The 14374-nt window shown below is 53.9% G+C and overlaps 3 protein-coding genes across 3 annotated transcripts; 1 reads left to right on the forward strand and 2 right to left on the reverse strand.

The window, feature by feature from the left end:
- Positions 1-3926: 3926 nt before the first annotated feature.
- On the reverse strand, positions 3927-5710 carry QBC33DRAFT_500714 (uncharacterized protein). The gene is made up of 5 exons (XM_060425680.1): positions 5241-5710; positions 5001-5163; positions 4845-4931; positions 4601-4770; positions 3927-4468 (listed from the first exon to the last, which is right to left on the reverse strand). Exons 1-5 carry the CDS (start codon positions 5405-5407, stop codon positions 3952-3954), a joined length of 1104 nt encoding a protein of 367 aa, XP_060278796.1. The 5' UTR covers positions 5408-5710; the 3' UTR covers positions 3927-3951.
- Positions 5711-9079: 3369 nt separating this feature from the next.
- QBC33DRAFT_551490 (uncharacterized protein) lies at positions 9080-10225 on the reverse strand. The gene is made up of 2 exons (XM_060429185.1): positions 9640-10225; positions 9080-9559 (listed from the first exon to the last, which is right to left on the reverse strand). Exons 1-2 carry the CDS (start codon positions 9852-9854, stop codon positions 9382-9384), a joined length of 393 nt encoding a protein of 130 aa, XP_060278797.1. The 5' UTR covers positions 9855-10225; the 3' UTR covers positions 9080-9381.
- QBC33DRAFT_257536 (uncharacterized protein) lies at positions 9564-11011 on the forward strand. Its single transcript, XM_060423075.1, has 2 exons — positions 9564-9951; positions 10138-11011. Exons 1-2 carry the CDS (start codon positions 9880-9882, stop codon positions 10915-10917), a joined length of 852 nt encoding a protein of 283 aa, XP_060278798.1. The 5' UTR covers positions 9564-9879; the 3' UTR covers positions 10918-11011.
- Positions 11012-14374: the final 3363 nt, after the last annotated feature.

The raw sequence follows: 14374 nt of genomic DNA on the forward strand, positions 1-14374 counted from the left end.
CCCCCCCCCCCCCCCCCCCCCCCCCCCCCCCCCCCCCCCCCCCCCCCCCCCCCCCCCCCCCCCCCCCCCCCCCCCCCCCCCCCCCCCCCCCCCGCGGGTCCAGGGACTGTCGATGGCGGCTCGGAATTTTGAATTCGATAAGCAAGTAGATCAGGCCACAAGGCGCCAGCCACAAGTGGCCACTGCAGGAACACAGTGGCTTCTCGACAAACAACGTAAACCTTGACGGAGTTCGGTAATAACAACACCTAGCGATGGACAAATAGATAAATAAATAAAAGAGGTTACTCTTGAGATAAATAAAAAAGGTAAAATGATACAAATGAGGTGACATTGGAGAGTAGGTACCTGGCTCCTTCCTTCTCTGCTCTCGTTCTTTTCCACCGTACGTACTGCGCGCCTCCACCGCGCTCGACCAGCGGAACTTCGGCCATCTGCCAAGACTTTAAACCCAATGCCGGTCCATCAAACTGGCCGACCAAGACACCACTAACGGATTAGTGCACGTTTCAGAGCTTGTGGTAGAACCCGTGTTCTCGTCGTAGCGGCCTTGCGCGCGCGTGTGTTTGTTGCGTCATTCGTAGCTATTTTCTGGGGGTCTCAGTTCTTTTTAGGCAGTGCAGGACGATGGCAGATTTACATAGGTCCTACCTAACTGTAAACGAACTGATGGGCCAACTCGGCGCCAACGATAATAATCAGTAGGTACCCCCTGGCATGGGGACGGCCGGAGTGGGGTGTTCTGATGTTATCGTGGAGTGCCGGGGCGGCCTGCCCTCGTCGAATCTGCCTAGCGGTACTGGACTGTACAGCACACTTTGGTACGCGGCATACCGCCATGTACCCGCGCAGGGTTCCCATCACGGACAGGACCTGAGGCATCGATGACATTGGATTTGGTGGTAGTACCTTGTGCAGCGGCTTCCTCTGTGCAAATCTGCGGATACGCATCAGCACACGATCATCCTAACACTGCAGATGACGGTGGTTCTGCACCTGCCGTATGGCGGCGTCAGCACCACACTGTGATCTCCCAGGGTCTAGCCGCCCTTCTACTTCTCCCAAGAAGCACCTACACGTAAGATAATCAAGTACGCTAATCACTGCTAGACTGAACCCCTTCTCCTGCAGAGCAAAACCGTCCCCGATTTCCAGCTGCCGATCGTCAATCAACCTTGTCCACCCATTCTTTGGGATTTGCAATTGTTTTCGTCGAGTTTCACTGCCTCCCTGTATGTATGTACGTCCACATGCCTCCTCCTTGAGACTGTCCTCTGCTGCCTGGGGCTTCCGATCCCGTTGAGACTCAGCTGAAAGGAGGAAAAAAGATCAATTGCACATCCGACCTCCTCGTGCTCCCTATGGCTTCTCGCCTTTGCAGATCCGTCGATCATTCCTCAGCCACCAACAAAGGAAAAGGATAACAGAAAGGAACGGTTTCCGGGTGATCTGCCCGGCTTTGAAGCCGAGGCCGTCCTCTTTCCCCCCTTGCCTCGTTCCTCCTCTCTAGCAGCGCATGAAGCCTCGCCGTTTCAGCGTCTCGGGCCATTTTCCACCAGATCAGACACCTGTGTGCCTACCTACTGGATACTAGTACTGGTTGGACCGATTTGTTAGCTGCCGACAATGACGTAATTACCTGGGCCGCCAATGATGCAGCGTGCCGTCATTGCCGGATGGGGCCCATCTCGTTCCAGAACGGGCTAATCCAACCCGGCTGACACCTTTTCCTTGAATCGCCGTGTCAAGGCCAACACGTCTCCGGAGTGGTAGGTTAGGTTTTGTTAGGTAGCCTTGTCTTTTCTGCCCCGGCTGGCCCGAGACATACATTCCTACCTAAATTATCAAATCTCCCCGGTCATCTTTGAGTCATTTTGCGACAAATCAACCGGGATGGTCCCTTCAACATCGATCGTCCCTTCAAGACAGACAGATCTTGCTGCGGAAAAGGCCTCGCCCGAAACCCCGAGCCCCCAAAGCCCGGGCATCAACCCAAACCAAGTTGTGTGTAAAGTAAGGTATCCGTATAAAGAAATGCCCGAGCGATGCATCTGCAACCACTGGGATCCGATAACTCTAAAATTGACGCGGGAAGATCTCCTGGGGTTTGATGGGGCTCTCGGCTCAACCTCCCACGTCTCCAGGGGTAGGTCCTCATTATTTATTCTCCTTGTTGATCAGGGACTGCTGGGCCGCCTTTTTTGCCAGAATGGGATGCCGATCCTCTAATTATGCTACGCAGTAATACAGGGTATATTCCGACGACTTGTGGTTTTCGAGGCTATCAGAATTGGATGTCTCCGTCTCTTGACCCTCATCACCAATGCCCGTCCATGTGGCTTACAGCTGTCCTCAGAAGGCGGGCTCCGAGAAGCCTGCCTGCCCGCCTCCTGTGTTTCCACGGGCTTCCTTGAGAACCTCCCGTAGAAACCTTGGTCCATCAAGGGTTCCCATCCACAGTTATGGGCGTAGCGGGTTAACAGACAGGTCATTGAACTCAGCTGCAGCATGGGCCAGGGGTCTCTGTGAGGCCTAATTCCAATCCCCGATGGGCAACCGAGTTACGCCTCGCTGACATCGTACATAGGTGGGTGGTACAAATACAATTCAGGCATGCCCTGGCAGCTCCCAGCCGCTTCCAGGAAGCTCCCTCATGTATGTAGACTACAAGTCGTAAATGGAACTCTTACAGCATCGTCCCCCGCCCCCTTTAACACTCTTCTGGAGCTATGTACAGTACAGTACATACGTCCGAGCTATTCACACCTACGTCTGAGCTCGACACTCGAACTCGAAGGGCCTCAAAAGGCTTAGCCCCTTCCATTCACGACATGGTTCCCGGCCAGGCCCAGGATCGGGTTGACGTAGTTCGCCAGACAAGTGAGGCGCCCACCAGACACCCCCCCCCCCCTCTTCCCCCCCCTGACTGCCGATCGGGCCGTGGCCGGCTGCCTCCAGTGAGATCGGAGTTCCCGACAGGGTGGGATAGGCTGTTCAGCTGGGTCGGTCACCCTTTCCCTGTTGTCTCGCATCTTGCATGTTCAGCCAGCCATCTGTGACATGCAGGATGCAGTGCGCCACCAACAGGGGGAGGGACCTATTGGTGCAAGTAATCTCTTTCCCCCCCCCCTTCCCCTCTCTCTCCCCCAAGCTATTGTCGTCGATCGGTATCACAAGTTGCCGAGGATGACGTGCTGCAGGCAGAACAAAAGCAGATACCGGGCCCCTGATTTGTTGGGCTTCTGGGAAAGGTAGCGCTGATGGTTCAGCCACTGCCGGGGTGTGGGCTTCTCTGAGAGGTGGAAGAGACGCCACGCGACGATAGTCAGGTTTGGATTGGGAGGGGGTGAGGTGGTTTGAAGGTAGCCCCTTGCTATGGCCGCCTAGATGACTGGGTGATGACGGTGAGGGGGAAGTCGGTGTGCTGATGGTGATATTTTAAACCGTCGTCAGCTAGCCATTTCCCTTGTCTTGCAGCCTATTGGAATCTGTTTAAGCAAAGGCGAGGATGGTGTGGTCTGGGTGGATTTCACATCCTGAGGCGATGTACGGCCAGAAAAGGGGCAACGGCTGAGGACTATGGGGAAGAAAGGCAGACAAGAGATGGGGTTGCAGAAGGAGCCAGGAGATGCAGGAGGCTAACAGGCACATCAGGAATTGAACACAAAGTGTCATACCAAAATACTTATATCATTTCGAGTGATCGCTAGGGCTATATACTGAACACTTGGCACAGCATGGTCCACCCTGTGCGAGCCACTATTTCATGTATATCGTATGATACCTAGGCAACTAGTCAAGACAAGTGCGGACAGGTGTTCCGCTCATTCGATCTCGATCAAGCGAATGTGACGATTTTTCCCGATACAAACGACGCCACACTGCAAGCTGTGTGGCACAGGGCGCACTCTTTGTCTCCCCCTCCCCCTCCTTCTCTCTATTTATCTCTCTCTACTCGTACGTGTAGCAGAACGGCCCGTCAACGGTGCTCATCAGTTCGCGGATCGCGTAGGTCTTGTCAGCAACGACGCCGAGGTAGGTGGGGTCGTCGAGGCTCTGGGCGCGGCCGCCGCCGAACATGCTGGTGCCGCCCTCCATCTGCATCATGCGGTTGGCGTAGTCCTGCCCCTGCCAGATGGTCCAGACGCGGTCGATCATGGCGTGGTGCAGCCAGAAGGACGGCTCGTTGGGCGAGATGTAGAAGTCTCCGCCCGGGTCGCCCGACACGGTGAAGTGCCCGACCCCGTGGATGCCAGTGCCGCCCTGCATGTAGTCCTGGAAGGGCTTGATTGCCTGGTAGTTCTTGATCTGGTTCACAATGTCCGTCGTCTTGCCGTACCGCGTGCTGAGGTAGTTGGTGATGTCGCGCCGGATGCACCGCGGGTTGGCTCCGTAGCCGTTGGACTGCGGGTTCCTGGCCGGGGCCGGCCTGACCACAGCGGACATGGGCCCGAGGTAGACGGTCATGCTTTTTAGGGGCAGACATGTTAGCCAAGTCCATTCCTTCTTTTTTTCTTCTTCTTTAGTTTTGGGGAGAAGGGGGGAGGTGGCCAAGCGCATTGTTGTCAGTCTCAAGCCAGGCTCGGAGCAAACAGCTTACTTCTTGAACGGTCCGGTTGAGATGCAACCTCCACCATCACCTGCCGGCTTGCCGCCGCCGCCGCCGCCGCCTCCAGGGGACTGCGCTCCGTTGCCGCCCAAGCTGGTGTCGCTGCCGTCGAAAAGGGGAGAGGACAGCGGGTCGTCGGCCCATCTTCCGTAATCCCAATACTACGGAGGCGCATGCTCGGTCAGACTTTTGACTCGTCGTGCCATCCAGGGGTCCCAGACAGTGTACTACTCACCGGTTGTGTCCCCGTATAGCCACATTCCGTCCGCATGACGTTCTCGAAGGCCCAGGTGTAGTACCTATGCCACGACAGGAAGTTGCCCTGAAGAGATCTACATCAGACTCGATATCGGGGAGGGCGGCACAAACCCAGAAGGGGGCTCTTGCTCACCGTGCCGTGGATCGACAGCGTCTGGTTCATGTGGACGACGACGAAGTCATCGTAGCGGGACTTCGCACCGGGGAACTGCGTGGAGTCGAGCTTGGAGGGCTTCGAAAGGAGACACTGGAAGCCGTCAATCCAGGCTTTCCGCTCATCCTTAGTAATGTCACCCCTGGCAAAACAAGTAGGGTTAGCATCAGACCCCGAGCTGGCAGGCCTCGCTGATGGTGGCGGAAGTCTTCCTCATACCATTCTCTTCTCACGAGCTGCTTTTCCTTGGTGCAGCCCCCCTTGGCCGTGCTAGCCATGTATGCGTTAATCTGCGTGTTGCCGGCGTTCTGGAGGTCCGTGACGGCATCGGCGGCGACCAGCGAGGTCATGGCCGCCCACGACAGGGCAAGTTCGAGAAGCCTCATCTTGACTCTGTAAGCTCGTATAAATGCATATAAGAGTTGCGAAGGTCGATGAGAGAAGGTGGACGTCGTGCCCTTCGAGTCGCACCAGGGAGGAGGGCCATCGCGACTCTATAACACGTTTTTCTCGGTTCGTCTACAATGTCGGTAGTGATGACATGGAATAAGCTTAATTAGAAAAGTTGATTTTGCCGTTGAAGGGGCTATAGTTGAATTTGTGCGGCTAAAGTCGCCGTATCCCGTCAGATTAACCAAAGCAATATCCAGCTGCCGTATGGTCTGGGGAAGTTTCTGGGGTTCTATTCGCCGAGAGGAGGGCAATAATCGATGGTGTCAACGACGCGTGTAAGTAGCAGGCATCTTAAGCCGCGGGACAAAGAAAACACTATCAGTTATGCATAACCAGCGTTTTATTCATGTCCTAGGCTTGTTTCTATTGGAGTAAGCCCTGTATAGTAGCAGGGTGCCCGGGACGAATGGTTGAGGGCTGGAATCAAATACAGAATACCCAGATTCCAAGCTTGGGACATATAAAAACTTGGGGCCAAGCGAGCTGCAACGTGACACGGGATGATGGTGGGTGGCGGTGATAAGAAACATAAATGTTTCCAGAGAGAGAGGCCCAAGAAGAATCTGGGGCGGGAAGGGGGGTATTTAACCTATAGTGTCAATTTCTGGTTGGTTCTTCTCTCTTCCTTCCAACGAATCCGCGTTCCGGCTCTATATTGAGGGTCAGGGCCGTCACCGGGTGGAAGCATCCTTCGAATCCTCTTGGCCGAACTTGGCCGTGCACGTTGTCTGGACGCGCAGCCAAAGCAAGCACGTCAATTACTAATTACTCTACCGGCTCGGAATTTAAGTAGTCGGTAATCTAAAGTCGGCCCCGCGTGGTGATGATCCATCTCGCCGGCACGTCTTAGCGAGGCTCGCTCCCAGTCTCTTACTCAGAGATGATGTATCCATATTCACACAATACATCAAGTGAGTGCGCCATTATCGATCCCCACGAGGAACCGTTAAAGCCGGCAGATAATTATAGGGAATAAGAAGCCGCAGCGCGGGACCTGATTTTAAGGCTTGTTCTAGAACATGTTGATCAACCAAGCAACTAATTAAGCATCGTTGAAGCGGAAGCTAATGGAGACATAGGAGCACCAGGCCACCGAGAAGGCTGACACGCAAGGACAGCGAAGACAGCGTTTTGCAGAACCAACCCAGTGGAAGCGGAATGCCAACCCTAATACCAAACAATTGCGATTTCGGCTGAAGGGTCGTCCACCTAAGCGAAGCCTTTATAAATTAATAAACGGGGCGCAACGGCAGTCCATTTCACCGGGGAATCAAGTCCCCAGCTTTTCCACGGTAAAAGATAGCGAACGAAGGCGAGCGAAGACATTCTAGGTTCCAAACAAGCTTGGCCACAGCCTGCGTAAGCGCCGACCCCCGCGATCTCGGCGCCCCCTTCTCCGGGTATGTGGGGCGATGCCTGGCGGCCGGCCCGGAACCAAGCAATTTGGCAATCAAGGTGTTGCGTCGATCGTATATGGCGGAGATCAACCATGGGGGTCATGTGCGAACTGTCGCTGTGCGCTCGGCGTGGCAACCACCAGTCAAGAGCTATATTGAGCTCCCTCCTTCAACGGCCAACCCCCAAGCATTTAGACTGCGCTTGACGTCGGGAATAAACCGTTAGACGCAGACGGATCAAGCGACTATCGCTATCCTTTGGCAGACGAAAATCTTGCTCTGATCCATCGAGACTCAGGCGGTGGAAAGTATTAGGGGCTACCCTGCTTACTAGCTATCGTAAGTCACCCCTTAATCATATCAACATGTAAAATAAACATTAGTGTTAGTGGATAGGTACTTTACAGGTGTTAGTAAGCAGGGTAGCCCGTAATAAAGGTTTTATTCCCACCGCTTGACTCAGTCCAACCTGGCTGGTCCCCAGGAACGAACCTGGTAATTGCGTACCCTCCTTAGACCGTATATTGATCAGCAGAATAATATCAGAGGGGCGTTGGTTGCAGGCGAGGGCGGTATACAACCTGTTCCTACCGAAGTCGAACTTTGGCCAGACCAAATGATTGACCATCTCCAGAAGTTGCTTAACCTCTGCAGGGAAAGAAACTGGGATCTCGGACCGGAGAATCGCCCCAAAACCCACATGGTGCAGTCTTCTTCTATCGGCCTTCTCCCACGACGCAAACCGATAATTCCTGCCAAGTCGTACTCGGCAGTCTCGAAGCCGGGGATTGTTGAGAGAGGTCTCGCACCTTGACTTCGAACGTCGAGACCGAAATCAGAAGCAAGGAGAGAGCGACGCCTTTTCAGGGGCAAAATTTGGCGCGAGACTGGTTGGAGAATGGGAGACTCGGGTGACCGATAGGCGACCTTCTTGTGATCATTTGCCACACGGACATCATTGTGCCTCGTAGATAGATGAATGGCCACAATGGCCGAACAGGATGTTGCCACCTAATGGGGCGAGTTGAACTCAAGTCTCCTCGCCCGAGTCGAAGAAGTTTTGGGCAGGGGCATTTATTTGCCTCATTGGCAGCATTTGTCAAGGTGCAAGAGAGAGGAGTTGAATCGTGACGGTGTCAGTAATTTGAACTTGCTTAAGCCTGTATAACCGTTGCAGAACATGCAGTTAAGACAATAGTTGTATCGACTTGGATGCTTCGAGAAATGTGTGATTCTTGCTGTCTCATGATGAAGGAGCCCCGAAAATGAAGTGAAGTGGTGATCGGGTGGCAGCGAATATTGGGACTGTGACGAGAATAGAGCGAGGATACAAATGCTCATAATCCATCTCGTCCACTAAATTTGCCGTTCAGCTCAATCTCAAATCCATTTGATTCATCGCAAGAGACGGAACTCAACATTCGTTCAGTAATTAGTCGTTGCTTGAGGCCAATGTTCTCCTCCCTGGTCAAATAGCAGTTGACCCATTGGCAATGGCCGGGGGCGATGCGGGTTCTGCCGAGAAATACCCTTTAATCACGTGACTTACTTCTTAGCGCAAGAAACATCAGGTCATGTTTGAGCTTCATTTTCCAGCATCGTCATCCGTAAAACCCATCAGCTCCGATTCTTGCCAACCTTCCACACCCCGAGCGATCCCAGCCTCTCTCTTCAAAATGGCGATCAAACCCATCACCGGCGTAAGCTTTTCCCCGTCGCCCACGCCTTCAATGGCAGCCAATGCCACAATCCCGTTCTCCCGAGCTGTTGGGCCACGATCTAACCTCTCGGTAGATGCTTCGCCGAAACCTCATCCTTGACCTCGGAATTGGCCTTGGTGAGTGATACCGAGCCCCGAATACCTGTCGCGCGCTCTCAGAGAGCCAGTTTTCTCCTACATTGCGGACCATGGTGGCTGCACTGAGCGAACACCATGCGATGTCCAGCTCCGCAAAAGCTAACCTCGGTCATACACAGGCATCGGATTCGTCTTTGGCAACGCCTTCTGGTACGACTGACCACGCCCCTTAGATTCGACCAAGATGTGATTCCGAGCTACAGATGGTCTGACCTTTTCCCAGGTACGGCTACCACATGCCGCGCACAAATGCCCGCGACAACCACTACAAGAAGATCGAGGAGGAGCGCGCCGCGAGAATGGGTTGAGCTGGATTATCAATTGGTGGCACACATACGTACATAGACGGGGGAAGCACGAGCAAGCACGCTGGAGAAAGGGAGGGGTCGATGTTGTATTGATAGGATAGAGGTAGCTTGCAACTAAGCTACGTCCGCCTTCAAAATACTCCTTCCACTGGCCCGCAGCATTTGTGGACGCACTGGTTCCAAGGTCTGCTGAGGCCATATAACCCAATTCAAAACCGACCGTAGTACTAGATGTAGCGAACACCCCACTATATCTGATTGGTCGGGGGAGCATTTTATCGAGGAGAGCGTCATATCAGACACACCCAAGTAGACGAGGCATTCGGGATGAGAAAGATATTATTTCACGGTTCAATTCTGGGTGGTGGGTTGCCGGCATTCTGCCAACTAGGCGTCCAGTGATCAATGTGTGATTCGCCCGTTTGTGATGCGGTTCCGGTTGCTGGGTTGGTGGCGCTGCTGCTGCCGCTGCCTTCCCAAGCGGTAGTTTCGACAGTAAATTGGCCATTCTTGTCCTGACATCTACTCGCCACGAAATCAGCACCCACGTCTTCGGTCCAGAACTATAACCCACGCGAATCTGGAAAGGAATCATTGCTCACCGTCGAAACCACCTCTGAACAGGCCAGCAGCGTACCGGGCTATCCCGCACTTCCGGGCGGTCGACCGAGCAGCTGTACTGCATCAGCCCCAGCAGCTCGCAACCCTTCAGGTCGACATTGCGCCCATCGGCTGTCTTCCTCTTCCGGCCATTGACGTCGGCTTGCACCTTTTGCGGCAGCTGCGGCGCCGGGAAGCTGTGGCAGGGTGGCGTCATTTTGGGGAAAAGAGGCAATCTGCTGATGGAGGCCGCGGCTGCATCTCGCGTCGGCGCGGGGTTGCTCGGCGAGATTGAGGAGACGAGTCTGGATGAGGTACGGCACCCTGTGATCTGCCGCTACTTTTCTTCTCGGTACCTGCCCCTCTTTCGCGGGGACGTCGATGGCGCTGCAGGCCCTATATTTGGAAGACGACAAATGCTGGTCCTATCTCGCGATTTTGATTGTGACCCACGTATTCTTATCGCTGATAAGCAAATGTTAACGGCCATAACCACCTAGATTCTCGCATCTCTACGAACGAGCCTCACGACTACGACAACTACCGTCATTGGAGGGAATATCCCAAATGCAAATCCCATCCCCAACACCCCCAGGCCCAAGGAATTCCCCTTCGCGCCCCTCAATGACCTCGTCCACCGCCATATCCGGGCCACCCAGTCCGCCCCGCTGGCCGTCTCGGGCAGACACCTGCCGCTCCTCTACGCCCTGGTCGCCACCCTGATCGCCCCGCCGCACAACAAGGCCGTCTCGGTAGTCGACATGGACGGCCGCTTCGACGTGACCCGCATCCCGGAATGCGCGCCCTTTCCCTTTCCCTTTCCCTCTCCCGCCGCCCCGCTCCCCTCCACCGTCCGCATCAGGCCATCCGACCTCGACCACGTCCACGTCAGCCTGCCCGCCCGCGGCGGCCGCTCCCACGTCGCCGACGCCGTCGCGGCCGCGGAGAAGTTCATGCTGTACGGTCGGCACGGCAGCCGGTCGCGCGAGTGGTGGGGCACGCTGGTCGTCGGCGGCGGGACCGAGCCCGTCGGTGGCGGTGGCGATGTGGCCGTCACGGCCGGCTGGAGGGGCTGGCTGCGGGTCGACCGGGCGGAGGTTGGTGGGTTCGGCGGCGGCGGCGGCGTCGAGGAGGCGCTGGCTGGGAGGGACGGGCGCGCCGCTGCTGTGGATGCGGCCGGGTGGGTGGCGGGCTCGGTGTGGGGTGGGTTTGCGTTTGGGGGGGAGGCGGATGGGGAGGTGGTGGTGGACCGCGCGGAGGACCCCAGAGATACCCGCTGAAGAAGGAACCCCATGTTCGCCTCCCCTGAATTTTCCTCGCGAAACTATGCTAGAGAGTCTTGTCCACTTCGGCGAGGACCGTACACACGGTGTTCTCCGCCGGAACCTTTTGTGGGTGACTCGTGGAGTCCGCTAGAACGGGCTGAAGTCACGCTTCGCCTCCCTTTTAATAGAAACAATTCTGGGACATGGAAGTCCCCGCCGTGCCCGCGATGGAGAACATCCACTTTTCTTTGGCGAGTCGTTGCCCCTCGTACAGAGTACGGTACACAGTCGATTCCACCATGTTCGCCTCCTGCTCACTTCGCACTGTCTGGCTTCGCCAGCTTTGCTATGATGCGTTGACGAGAAAATACGCCTTGGCCGGGCCGGACTTCTGAATGGTTCGGGAACTCCTTTTCTTGCCTGCACTAGTGGGCGAGTTTTCAGCACTTTGCCTCATGGTCCACATCTGCAAGAACTTGCGAAACATTTTCCAAGATCCGAAGGGTTGACCGCCCCAAGTATCCCTGGGTGTCAGCCGGAGAGGCGAAGTCCAATTACTTAGCTTGACTGTCTTGTTTCTACGTGCAACTGCGCTGCATTGGAAGCTGCACAGAGGAACATTACTTGAAGGACTGAGGGAGTGGCAATACCAAAGAGCTGCGTTGCCTGATAGTCTCAGTAATCTAATATAAATACATTATTACCTGGAAGTGACCGCGACATGATAATGATCAACCCCATTTCTCAGTTGCGTACGTTTTCCTACATTACCAGTTAATCAGGTCCATCCACTGTGGTGGAGGATAAATAGCGTTCCTATCGAAGAGCAGACGACGCCTTAATGGAATTCCAATCCTTCAAGGCAGAGATGAAGTGTCTCTACTCGTCTGCCGTTTAATCCACATGTTGAATTTTCATTCCTCTACAAAAGGATCAACACAACGGGCAGGTTAGTGTAATTTAGAAAAGTCGGGGTCTATCGATGCGAAAGCCTCCTGCATTTAACACTCTTATATCCAAATCTACTCAACATTGTAAGCGTCAAGCAGTTTCCTCGATTAAAAACTGAGCGCCTATATCAAGATCCTGTATCAAGATCCTCGATCCTTAGTCAAGTCTGCCATGTCGTGACGGGAGAATATGAGCTGAGAGTCAGCCTAGAAGAGCCAGGCAAGAACCAATAGCTTCCTAAAACTGCACACAAACAATCGTATCAACCCCTGCCCGTAGCTGTACTCCCTCCGCGGCACTGGCTTTCCTCCAAGATAGCCTATGAGAGATTGGCCGTGTCTGAGGCCTGGGTCCAACCAGCTGCCAAACTGTGGGTGAGTCTCGGTCAAGAACAGGAAGGCTGTAATAAAGTTGACGACTTGCAAGATCACCAGAGCCAAATTCGGCAATAAAAATGGATAAGTAGTCCATATGGAGTTGGGGGGAACATCGATGGGTACGGACCAGATGGATTGGCCAAGTTACCTCCCACGACCGGTCCAATGTGGTTTCTAGCAGGGTGGTCAGCAATGGCTCCAACTTCAAGATCGATTCAAGTTTTCGCTGACCCTATTGATCTAATAGATGTAACAGAGGACAAACCGTTGGCTAGGTAGTGTCAGGGTCAGCCGAGGGCTGCTGTTGCGTACAAACGACTCAGGATGCACTACCTTGCTTCTTCGACCCCATCGAATGGTTGAATCATAAAATACACGTAGGGGAAAATGCTGTCTATGCGATCGCCTCCGTGGCTCGGAGCAATCCTGTTGTCCTGGTTGGGTCAAAAACTCTGAGTCACGAGAGAATGTGCTAATATCGATCGGCCCAGACCCACCGTAGGATGAGCAGTTGTATTCGAATTTCAGAGATGGAGTCTTTGGATGGGACAGAAAAGTCGCTGGCAGTTGACGGCAGGCAGGTCATGGTCTCGCAAGGGTGTTAGGAGTCTCGAGCAAAGCAGGGCGGTGGACGGATGAATGAGGTTGGTTGCTGACTGCTGGCAAAAGAAGCTGGAATCACCCGTGTCACCATACACATCACACATTACAACACATACATTGGGGCGTTACTGAGAGCCATGAATTCTTCATTCTTGTCCTCCCACCTATGTTGCCATGTGAACTAGAACCCTTTTCGGCACTTGACAATGGCCACCTCTCCATTCCTTCCACATAGTAAAGTTCCGTATTTATCAAACAAGAGCTACTGCAACGTTGTGTTGTTTATCCAATCTCTAGGGAGGAAGAAATGGCGCTACACCGATCCCATCTCCCAGGCGAGAACTGGTCATCCGCGATATCCAATAAAATAAACGGTATGGTCTGGACTGAGAACCATAAAACGGGGGCAGTTTCTGCCCAAAGTGCGTATTGTTAAGTCAGCCACAACGCATTTGAATATCTGATGTGTGCCCGTGTTGCCTAAGTATTTCTGAGAACAATCAAGAGCCCCTGATGTGAACCAAAGGGGTCTCCGGGGGCCCCCGACCACGCTGTTGACGTAGAACGCCAATGGTCGCGACCAAGATCCAGCCAACCTGGTACTTGGGGCCGTTCCATCAAGTCATGTCTCGTCCACGGAGATATTTGGGATAAGAATACCGCTACTGATATGGACAACATGCCGGCTCCTTTTATGCCCATAATGAGTACGAAATCGGCAATTGAGGGGCAGCAAGGCATAGGCATAGCGACAAGCTAGACATGAGGAACTACTACAGAACTTTCCCGTAGCTGAACCTGGTATGTCCCAAGTCTTACTAGTAAACACTCTCCCTTTGCCATGATCTGCCAGTTTGAATCAATGATAACCTTTTGTGCAGAAGATGAGTGGGACAATAGGACTTGCTCTACTCCATGCGATACGACCAGGGGACGGCGATTTTGTTATCTGGGTGGAACCAGCGCCAGATGTACGAGACCCAATTCCCAATCCTACTTGTTCTTTGATGGATTGAAGTGGAGCGTATTGAACTAGCTACTTCATCGAGGGCTGCTGAGAGCCAGTATAGGAATCCCTTAGACCTTGAGAATCTAAGAATCTTTCAGGTCAATAGCTGGCCAGAATTTGGGTCAGGACCTGGGCAATTGGGGTGTGGGAAGTATGATTGCAGATCACAGTGGGAGGGAAACCCCCCGCGTCTGCCGGCGCCACCTGCCTAATATGTTCACAGCTGCCATAACCACCCTTTATTTCCCCGACGCCCCAGAAAAACCTTAATCCAACGTATCCATGCGGAAGGTGCCCTGCCCTCAGTGCCCCTCATTGGACCCTTACTATAATTAATCAACTTGCTCTACGGAGTACTTTACGGATATATAGAGACAGTCTACATAATCTATCCAAATGATTATCTTCGTGATCCAGGTCATCCGGCCCGCTTGTCCAGTGCGACGGTCCTCGGCGTGAAATTCGAGATTTGATTGTCCCCGTCGTGATTATGAAATGCTGGCAGTTGATCAGCAGCTGGCATGTCCATTTT

Source organism: Phialemonium atrogriseum (assembly GCF_030411735.1).
Source record: "Phialemonium atrogriseum strain 8032-3 unplaced genomic scaffold QBC33scaffold_39, whole genome shotgun sequence".
NCBI lineage: Eukaryota > Fungi > Ascomycota > Sordariomycetes > Cephalothecales > Cephalothecaceae > Phialemonium > Phialemonium atrogriseum.

What these genes read in the sequence shown, in the direction of transcription:
- QBC33DRAFT_500714 (XM_060425680.1), bottom strand. Translation starts at nt 5,407, where the DNA reads ATGAGGCTTCTCGAACTTGCCCTGTCGTGGGCGGCCATGACCTCGCTG. An exon ending in CGCTGTCGATCCACGGCACG is followed by an intron (nt 4,932 to 5,000) that starts GTGAGCAAGAGC and finishes AGATCTCTTCAG; the next exon opens with GGCAACTTCCTGTCGTGGCA. An exon ending in GCTATACGGGGACACAACCG is followed by an intron (nt 4,771 to 4,844) that starts GTGAGTAGTACA and finishes GCGCCTCCGTAG; the next exon opens with TATTGGGATTACGGAAGATG.
- QBC33DRAFT_551490 (XM_060429185.1), bottom strand. Translation starts at nt 9,854, where the DNA reads ATGACGCCACCCTGCCACAGCTTCCCGGCGCCGCAGCTGCCGCAAAAG. An exon ending in GTTCAGAGGTGGTTTCGACG is followed by an intron (nt 9,560 to 9,639) that starts GTGAGCAATGAT and finishes CGTGGCGAGTAG; the next exon opens with ATGTCAGGACAAGAATGGCC.
- QBC33DRAFT_257536 (XM_060423075.1), top strand. Translation starts at nt 9,880, where the DNA reads ATGGAGGCCGCGGCTGCATCTCGCGTCGGCGCGGGGTTGCTCGGCGAG. An exon ending in AGGAGACGAGTCTGGATGAG is followed by an intron (nt 9,952 to 10,137) that starts GTACGGCACCCT and finishes ATAACCACCTAG; the next exon opens with ATTCTCGCATCTCTACGAAC.